This window comes from Salvelinus sp. IW2-2015, unplaced genomic scaffold, assembly GCF_002910315.2.
Source record: "Salvelinus sp. IW2-2015 unplaced genomic scaffold, ASM291031v2 Un_scaffold2161, whole genome shotgun sequence".
NCBI lineage: Eukaryota > Metazoa > Chordata > Actinopteri > Salmoniformes > Salmonidae > Salvelinus > Salvelinus sp. IW2-2015.
In genome coordinates this window covers 124019-134499 of record NW_019943492.1, presented here as the reverse complement: position 1 = coordinate 134499, position 10481 = coordinate 124019, and the positions used below count along the sequence as shown (strand labels likewise).

At 41.4% G+C, this 10481-nt stretch overlaps 1 protein-coding gene across 1 annotated transcript in view; it reads right to left on the bottom strand.

Moving 5' to 3' along the window:
• Positions 1-9983, bottom strand: part of LOC112073133 (somatomedin-B and thrombospondin type-1 domain-containing protein) — a 16122-nt gene extending 6139 nt beyond the window's left edge. The window contains 4 exon segments of the mRNA XM_024140486.2: positions 2661-2739; positions 3235-3353; positions 3641-3716; positions 9665-9983. Of these exon segments, the coding sequence (XP_023996254.2) occupies positions 2661-2739; positions 3235-3353; positions 3641-3716; positions 9665-9887 (497 nt within the window). The 5' untranslated portion in view covers positions 9888-9983.
• Between the last annotated feature and the right edge of the window lie 498 nt (positions 9984-10481).

Below are 10481 nucleotides of genomic sequence, written 5' to 3'. Positions count from 1 at the left end.
TAGGGAGTATAGTGCACTACTTTTGACCAAGGCCTATAGGGAGTATAGTGCACTACTTTTGACCAAAGCCTATAGGGAGTATAGTGCACTACTTTAGACCAAGGCCAATAGGGAGCCATTTTTAGATGCAACAGAAGTAATTGGATTGAAAATGACAGTTTGAATTACAGGGTTGCAGGAGGGAGCTGGGACTTCACATTTAAAACGGTGTGCGTGTGCGTGTGTGTTCAGAGAAACTTGCCAGTTGTTGTCCAGATCCTTTGTATATGTGATGTTAATCATGTTTCATACCTGATGAATACCGGTGTGTGTGCGCGCGTGCGATCTAGATATCCTGGTGAGAAAACACTTAATTTGGGCTGTAGAAAATCCCTTTTGCTGTGACGATGGCGTGAGTGTGCCTCACGCCATCAAAAAAGAATACTCACATTTCAAACCAGAATGATTGTTGAAATCTTATGAACTAAAGAAGTACGTACCACAGATCCCCTTTAACTAAAGAGGTACAGTGCATTCGAAAAGAATTCAGACCCCTTCACTTTTTCTACATTTTGTTACGATACAGCCTTATTCTAAAATCGATTAAATAGTGTTTTTCCTCATCAATCTACACCATAATGACAAAGTGAATACAACTTACAGAGTTTGATAGGATCTGCAGAGCTTTTAGTGTCATACCCAAGAAGACTCGAGGCTGTAATCGCTGCCAAAGGTGCTTCAACAAAGTACTGAGTAAAGGGCCTAAATACTTATGTAAATATGATATTTCCTTTTTTTTTTTTTATATATATATACATTTGCAAAGATTTCTAAGAACCTGTTTTTGCTTTGTCATTATGGGGTATTGTGTGTAGATTGATGTGGATTTTTTATTTTTATTTTAGAATAAGGCTCTAATTTAACAAAATGTGGATAAACTCAAGGGGTCTGAATACACCAAATGCACTGTACGTACCACAGATCCCCTTTAACTTAAGAAGTACGTACCACAGATCCCCTTTAAGCTAAAGAGTTACAGAGCCTTCAGAAATCATTCATATACCTTTTGACTTAATCCACATTTTGTTGTGTTACAGCCTGAATTCAAAATGAGCAACCAAAATATACAAATTATAAACTAATCTACACACGATAAACCATAATGACAAAGTGTAACATGTTTTTAGAAATGTTTGCACATTTATTGAAAATGAAATACAGAAATATCTCATTTACATAACTATTCACACCCCTGAGTCAATACTTTGTAGAAGCACCTTTGGCAGCGATTACTGCATTGAGTCTTTCTGGGTAAGTCTCTAAGAGCTGTGAGTCTTTCTGTGTAAGTCTCTAAGAGCTGTGAATCTTTCTGGGTAAGTCTCTAAGAGCTGTGAGTCTTTCTGGGTAAGTCTCTAAGAGCTGTGAGTGTTTCTGGGTAAGTCTCTAAGAGCTGCGAGTCTTTCTGGGTAAGTTCCTAAGAGCTTTGAGTCTTTCTAGGTAAGTTCCTAAGAGCTTTGAGTCTTTCTGGGTAAGTTCCTAAGAGCTAGGATTTTGTCTGTGTTTGGCCATTTATTTGTCATCCTTTTTTATCCTTGTAAGCATACCCATAACATGATGCAGCCACCACTATGTTTGAAAATATGGAGAGTGGTACTCAGTAGTGTGATGTATTGGATTTGTCCCAAAAAGAACACTTCGTATTAAGGACAAAAAATGAATTGCTTTGCCACTTTTTCTTGCAGTAATACTTTCGTTTCTTGTTGCAAACAGGAAGCATGTTTTGGAATATTTTTATTCTTTCGAAGCTTCCTTCTTTTCACTCTGTCCATTAGGTTAGTATTGTGGAGTAACTACAATGTTGTTGATCCATCCTCAGTGTTCTCCATTCACAGCCGATAAACTCTAACCTGTTTTAAAGTCACCATTGACCTCATGGTGAAATCCCTGAGTGGTTTCCTTCCTCTTCGGCAACTGAGTTAGGAAGGACGCCTGTATCTTTGTAGTGACTGGGTGTATTGATACACCATCCAAAGTGTAATTAATAACTTCCCCATACTCAAAAGGATATTTAAGGTCTGCTTTTTAGTTTGTACCTATCTACCAATAGGTGCCCTTCTTTGCGAGGCGTTGGAAAACCTCCCTGGTCTTTGTGGTTGAATATGTGTTTGAAATTCACTGCGCGATTGAGGGACCTTACAGATAATTATATGTGTTGGGGTACAGAGATGAGGTAGTCATTCAGAAATCATGTTAAACACTATTATTGCATACAGAGTGAGTCATAACTTTATATGTAACTTGTTAAAGCACATTGTTACTCCTGAACTTTTTTAGGTTTGCCATAACAAAGGGGTTGAATACTTATTGACTCGAGACATTTTAAGCTTTTCATTTGTAAAAATGGCAAACGTTATCGAGTATTGTGTGTAGGCCAGTGACAAAAAAAATCTTGAATTAATCCATTTTAAATTCAGGCTGTAACAACAAAATGTGGAAAAGGTCAAGGGGCATGAATCATTTCTGATGGCACTGTATGTACCACAGGATCCTTGAATCTGATTGGTCGCCGTACCCTATGTGAGTAGACGGGTGTAACAGAGCATTATACAACTTGCTATAAGCCTTCATAACTGTTCATTTCTCCTTAAGAACAGTCATAAAACATGTATAATGCAGCATACCCGGGGTACAGAGGTGCTCCGTAGATGTCATGCTTTGTTCTTCCTTTACCAAACTCCCTGGTGGTGATGAAAGCTGGACCTGGAGAGAGACCAACACAGTCTCCTGGTTATAACCAGGACCTGGAGAGAGACCAACACAGTCTCCTGGTTATAACCAGGACCTGGAGAGGAGGCAAACACACGCTTCCTCCTGGTTATAACCAGGACCTTGGAGAAGAGACCAACACAGTCCCCAGGTTATTAAGCCAGGACCTGGAGAGAGACCCAACACAGTCCCCTGGTTTAACCAGGACCTGGGAGAGAGACCAACCAGGTCTCACTGGGTTTGACAGGACCTGGAGAGACCAATCACATCCCCAGGTTATAACAGGACCTGGAGAGAGACCAAGCACAGTCCCCTGGTTATAACCAGGACCCTGTGAGAGACCAACACAGTCCGCCTGGTTATAACCAGGACCTGGAGAGAGACCAACACAGTCCCCTGGTTATAACCAGGACCTGGAGAGAGACCAACAAAGTCTCCATGTTATAACCATGCAACAGTGTGACTCAGTTGGTTTAGTTTAGTGTGTACCTGTGTTCTGAGTGCAGATCTCTCCATGCTGTGACTGGTAGTCCATGCAACCAGCCTGCTCCTCCAGACTGGGACATGGCTCTGCACTGTTCCTGGGCTCCTGCTCAATGTGACGCTGTCTACAATCCATTGACGATTCATAGATTATTGGGTTAATAAGAAAAAAACACAATTTGTAGTCTTTAAAGCATTTTAAAAGTACAAATAAATCAATCCCAGAAGATAACACAAGTGTTAAGTACACATTGAATATCTAATGTGGTCTTCAGTGTAGGACAAAATAAAGGTTTACACAAGAAGCCCAATTCTGATCTTTTGTCACTAATTTGTATTTTGACAAATCAGATATATTCCCATTAATTTGGGCTGCCAACAGGACTAATACATAATAACACACAGGACTCACCGGACCCTCATGGACCGCTGGCAGGGCTGGGCACAACCGCTCCAGTAACTCCATTCAGTCACCACACACGACTGGGCTGGACAAAGAGACAACAGTGTAATTATTTGCAATGAGTATCTTCATAAACACCTATAAACACACGCGTGTGACATAACAGCTAGATAGAGTATCATTAACGCTTCATTATTAGTACATTCATAGCATTGCTACATAACACTGTCCTTGACACACATGCATCTTCAATAGACCATTCAGGGAATCGTTATCTAATGTTCATACACTTGCCGTGTCCTTCACTCCTCGTTGGTGGATGTACATGCTTTTGTTACAGCCCAGCATAAACGCACCTACCAAATCATCAAGGCTTTGATTAGCTGAATCAGATTAGTTAGTGCTGGGTTGGAACTAAAGCCTGCACGGCCTTGTGAATCCTCCGTACCAGGAGTGAAAACCCCTGAGGTTTTGTTAGTTTGACGACCGAAAGTTCTGTAACTTTTTAAGCCAATACCTGTAAGACTGAAGACTGAACAAGTTTAAGGGTGTGTACAGTTCGCTCAGCTGACTGCTCAATATTCTAGAAATAGTCACCCTATTCCCTATAAAGTGCACTAATTTTGACCAGAGCCTTACAAGAATAGGGTGCCATTTGGGACACATACTTGGATTTGAAGGATTAGTGTTTCTGTACAGCGTTGAGTGATCTGAATGTAACTGTAAAGCTGAATGAATTGGATCCGGTCACTGACCCACTTAATCCTGTCGTTCTCTTTTCAATGCTCTCCTCACGCTCTCTGAGTACCTGGTCTTTGATGTATCAGGTATTAGGTACACTCTGCTTGGCTGACTCCTACAGTAATTACCACAGAGATCCTATTCAGTTCTACATGTAGTAGACTACATTGTAAATAAGGTGCTATTCGGGACACAGATAATGATTAATAGAAGTGCATTCCTGACATATTTGTCCATAATTCCATCCTGTCCGTGAATCATTCATACAAAGTAAATGATTTACGATTGAAACTAGACAGCGTAGTTGATATTAGATCAGTCAGAGTCGTAACCATAGAGATCAGATTAAATTACTAGAGGGGCTATGATGTCATAAACCCTTAAAGTTCCAGAATAGGTTTGAAAATGGCAGCCATCTTGGTCAGGGAGAAGGCTAAACCAGTCTAATTGGAATGAATGGCAGAAGAGGCAAATTCCTGATTTTACTTATGCAGGAAATTCAAAGTAAAAAAAATGTGATGTCAGAAATTGTTGAATAGAAGTTGTCAACTTAAAATAATATCATATAATTATAACTGCTATAATTCTAACTGGTTTTATACACATTTTCTGTATAAATACCCTCTAAAATATATGTACTGTAAGCAGACCATAAATGTCTACATTTTTGTTTTCTTAGAAGGCTGTGAGTGCTATTGTAACCCTAAATATTAAACTAATTATCCAACACCTTCTCCGAAAGGGCCCGTGGGATCGACGATAAAGAGTCGGGTTACAATTGAGTTATTTTTTTTGTAGCTGAATCCTTCCAAGTAGCAGCAGCACAAACTTTAGAGGCACATCACATTAGGCTGCATCTCCATCACTTCACTTCTGGTTGGGCTATTTTCAGAATAATAGTCCCAATATATAATCTCAATGACAATACCATAATAAAAGTCTCAGATGTACATTACATATTTATCGATATAAAATATATAAAGTGAACAAAAATATAAACGCAACATGTAGCAATTTCGAAATCAGTCAATTTTAATTAATTTATTAGGCCCTAATCTATGGATTTCATTCCTGGGAATACAGATATGCATCTGTTGGTCACAGATACCTTTAAAAATAAAGGTAGGGGTGTGGATCAGAAAACCAGTCAGTATCTGGTGTGACCATTTGCCTCACGCAACGCAACACATCTCCTTCGCATAGAGTTGATCAGGCTGTTGATTGTGGCCTGTTGGAATTTTGTCCTACTCCTCTTCAACGGCTGTCCAAAGGTGAGAACTGGAACACGCTGTCGTACACGTCGATCCAGAGAATCCCAAACATGCTCAATGGGTGACAACTCTCGTAGTACGAAACCGTGATTCATCTGTGAAGAGCACATATCAAAGGTGAGCATTTGCCCACTGAAGTCGGTTACGACGCCGAATGGCAGTCAGGTCAAGACCCTGATGAGGAACGACGAGCACGCAGATGAGCTTCCCTGAGACGTTTCTGACAGTTTGTGCAGAAATAGTTTGGTTGTGCAAACCCACAGTTTCATCAGCTGTCCAGGTGGCTGGTCTCAGACGATCCCTACAGGTGAAGAAGCCGGTTGTGGATTTTCTGGGCTGTCGTGGTTACACATGTGGTCTGCAGTTTTGAGGCCAGTTGGACATACTGCCAAATTCTCTGAAACGATGTTGGAGGCAGCTTATGGTAGAATGAACATTCAGTTCTCTGGCAACAGGTCTGGTGGACATTCCTGCAGTCAAAACTTGACTGGCCTTTAATTGTCCCCCAGCACAAGGTGCACCTGTGTAATGATCATGCTGTTTAATCAGCTTCTTGATATGCCACACCTGTCAAGTGGATGGATTATCTTGGCAAAGGAGAGATGCTCACTAACAGGGATGTGAACAAATTTGTGCACAACATTTGAGAGAAATAAGCTTTTTGTGTGTATGTAAAATAATATTTGATTTCAGCTCATGAAACATGTAACCAATACATGTTGTGTTTATATTTTTGCTCAGTAATATTTCTTATTCCAAAACCAACCACTATTATACGATACAATATCAGTACATGTTGCTTTTACAACTTGCCTAAATCCTATCATCAACTGAGGTCAGCCAGTGTATTGCTGTGGATGGATTGTCTGAATGGAATGTCGGCATATTGGCAGTTCATTTAAAAATGGAATGGAATCTTTCCTCTAAAACTGACTGGCTAGCGAGTTAACAAAAGGTACAGTGCAGATCAATTCTTCAAATTCATTATTATATTCAATATATTATCACAGCTCTGGCAAACCTCCTCATGCCTTTTGCACACATTGTATATAGATTCTCTTTTTTTCTACCATGTTATTGACTTGTTTATTGTTTACTCCATGTGTAACTCTGTGTTGTTGTCTGTTCACACTGCTATGCTTTATCTTGGCCAGGTCGCAGTTGCAAATGAGAACTTGTTCTCAACTAGCCTACCTGGTTAAATAAAGGTGAAATAAAAAATACAAATAAAATTAAAAAAAACATGGTTGACCAACTCCCTGACCAATATGGCTACCCTTTATCCCATCATGAGAAGTTTAATGTCCATTTGAGAATTCTAATTCACAACTCTATGGTCCTAACACTTTGAAATGGCACCCTATTCCCTGTATAGTACACTACTTTTGACCAGGGCCCATAGTCCACTATACAGGATGCTATTTCAGACATTGTCATACTGTACTTATAGGTGAAATAGAGTGGATGAACTAGAGAATGTGAACAAATACAAATGGACTCTGTCTGACCCCAACCTCTAATCTAACAGTAAGTTAAACACTTTAACCTCTACAGGATTGGTGTCCCCCGTTTGAGGAAAGTGCACAGTTATGAACTTGAAAATGTATTAATAAACCAATTAGGCACATTTGGGCAGACGTGATACAACATTTTGAACAGAATTGCAATGGTTCATTGGATCAGTCTAAAGCATTGCACATACACTGCCGCCATTTTTATTTTTTTACCTTTCTTTAACTAGGCAAGTCAGTTAAGAACAAATTCTTATTTTCAATGACGGCCTAGGAACAGTGGGTTAACTGCCTTGTTCAAATGCAGAACGACAGATTTGTACTTTGTCAGCTCAGGGATTTGAACTTGCAACCTTGCGGTTACTAGTCCAACGCTCTAACCACTAGGCTACGCTGCCGCTGCCATCTAGTGGCCAAAATCTATATTGCGCCTAAATTCTTTGTATTATCTTTCACCAGATCTAATGTGTTATATTCTCCTACATTCATTTCACAATTAAAGAAGTGCAGATACATTTCTGAATGTACAGTATGTTGTGTCTGAACAGTGTACATCTTCCAGGCCTACTGGATAGTTGGCCCTGGCCAAAAGTAGTGCACTAAATAGGGAATAGGGTGCCATAGGGCTCTGGCCAAAAGTAGTGCACTAAATAGGGTGACATTTGGGATGCATGCATTGACAGCACCAATGAGCAAGTACAGTTGATAGATTACCTATTTATTCACCAGTCTGTTTCTTTACCTAGGGTTAGGTTAGAACATGGGTTCTCAAACAGAGGTAGTACAGATGGTAGAAATTTGAAGAAATGTGTAGAATTGCAGAATATCAGCTTTACAACAGCAACATTTTCACTAGGCCACAAAGATACCATTCTAGCTAATAGATTATGTTAGAGTTTACACTTCCTCTTCCAATGAACTGTGGGGACTGGAAGGTCAAAATAAGAAAACTGTCTTCCAATGTCTATTCATTTTAAAAGGTTGATTACTTCTACTTGCCATTGCCGGTTTGCCTGGGCATGGTTCCCTGGGCAAGAAAAGTTTGAAAATCCCTGGGTTAGAGGACAGCGGTAAGTAAAACCATGAGCGGTAAAATTAGATAAGGGTTTAAAATCCCACTGTTAAGAAAATACTATGCATCCATTGTTTCCCTGGCCAGATACTGTAGAATGCATCCATTGTTTCTCTGGCCAGATACTGTAGAATGCATCCATTGTTTCTCTGGCCATCTTGCTGGCCAGATACTGTAGAATGCATCCATTGTTTCTCTGGCCAGATACTAGAATGCATCCATTGTTTCTTCTGGCCAGATACTGTAGAATAGCATCCATTTGTTTCTCTGCCAGATATGTAGAATGCATCCATTGTTTCTCTGGCCAGATACTGTAGAATGCATCCATTGGTTTCTCTGGCCAGATACTGTAGAATGCATCCATTGTTTCTCTGGCCAGATACTGTAGAAGCATCCATTGTTTCTCCCTGGCCAGATACTGGAATGCATCCATTGTTTCTCTGGCCAGATACTGTAGAATGCATCCATTGTTTCCCTGGCACAGATACTGTAGAATGCATCCATTGTTCTCTGGCCAGATACTGTAGAATGTCATCCATTGTTTCTCTGGCCAGATACTGTAGAATGCATCCATTGTTTCTCTGGCCAGATAACTGTAGAATGCATCCATTGTTTCTCCTGGCCAGATACTGTAAGAATGCATCCATTGTTTCTCTGGCCAGATACTGTAGAATGCATCCATTGTTCTCTGGCCAGATACTGTAGAATGCATCCCATTGTTTCTCTGGCCAGATACTGTAGAATGCATCCATTGTTTCTCTGGCCAGATAATGTAGAAAGCATCCATTTCCCTGGCCAGATACTATAATGCATCCATTGTTCTTCTGGCCAGATACTGTAGAAAGCATCCATTGTTTATCTGGCCAGACACTGTAGAAAGCATCCATTGTTTCTCTGGCCAGATACTGTAGAATGCATCCATTGTTCCCTGGCCAGATACTGTAGAATGCATCCATTGTATCTCTGGCCAGATACTGTAGAATGCATCCAATTAATTCTCTGGCAGGAATGCATCCATTGTTTCCCTGGCCAGATACTGTAGAATGCATCCATTGTTTCTCTGGCCAGATACTGTAGAATGCATCCATTGTGTCCCTGGCCAGATACTGTAGAATGCATCCATTGTTTCCCTGGCCTGGTGGTTAGAGCATTGGGCCAGTAACTGAAAGGCTGGCTAGATCGAATCTCCGAGCATGACAAGGTAAAAGTCTGTCGATCTGTCCCTGAACAAGGCAGTTAACCCACTGTTCCCCCGGTAGGCCGTCATTGTAAATAAGTATTTGTTCTTAGCTGACTTGCCTAGTTAAATAAAGGTCAAATATAGTGCTATGGACCCTGGTCAAAAGTAGTGCATTACATAAGGAATAGGGTAAAATTTGGAGCAATTCATGACAACCGTGACAGCCGTTACTGTAGTGACTCCACCCATCCTCCTTACCTGGGCACTCGGTGGGGTAGTCGTAGCAACAGTCTTTGGTCCTGAGGCAGCCCTTGTCGCAGTAGCAGGTGCCGTACACACGGTCCATCCTCCAGTCTGCCGTTGCACAGGTGATGTCTGAACCCCGGCAGCACTTTCCAGCGCACCCTCCTTCCACCTCCACGTGGTACGATCCCAGCACGGCAGCTACCAGCAACAACACATAATCCACGAAGGACGCCATCGTCAGGGACAAAAATACAAAGAGGGGACCAAGTTGGGACCTCCAAGGACTCCACAGAGGCTGAAATAGTCTCTCCAAAATTACAATGTGTGTGTATGTCGTCTCCGCGTCCTTTCTACAGTGTGTGTGTTTGTGTGTGTATGTCGTCTCCGCGTCCTTTCTACAGTGTGTGTGTGTGTGTGTGTGTGTGTGTGTGTGTGTGTGTGTGTGTGTGTGTGTGTGTGTATGTCGTCTCCGCGTCTAGAGTCTGTGTGTGTGTGTGTGTGTGTGTGTGTGTCTTCTACTCAGTGTGTTTTCAGATCTCCCATACTGTCAAAGTAATCAATCAAGCAGGAAACAGTACACATACTCCCTACCCCAGCTCAGATTAGCTACAACACTTGTCCAGCCAAGCCCAGTCCAGCCTCTGCCCCGCTGCTGGAGCCCTCGTGACCTGAAATTCCTGCGTCCACACAGCCCTTCTGTTTACCAGCAGGTTGAGCTGAAGAAAAGCGTCATTCCACAAACACACAGAGTTCAGCTCCACTGTTCACACACAGAGTTCAGCTCCACTGTTCACACACAGATCAGTCACTCCGGCAGTGGGGCTGTCCG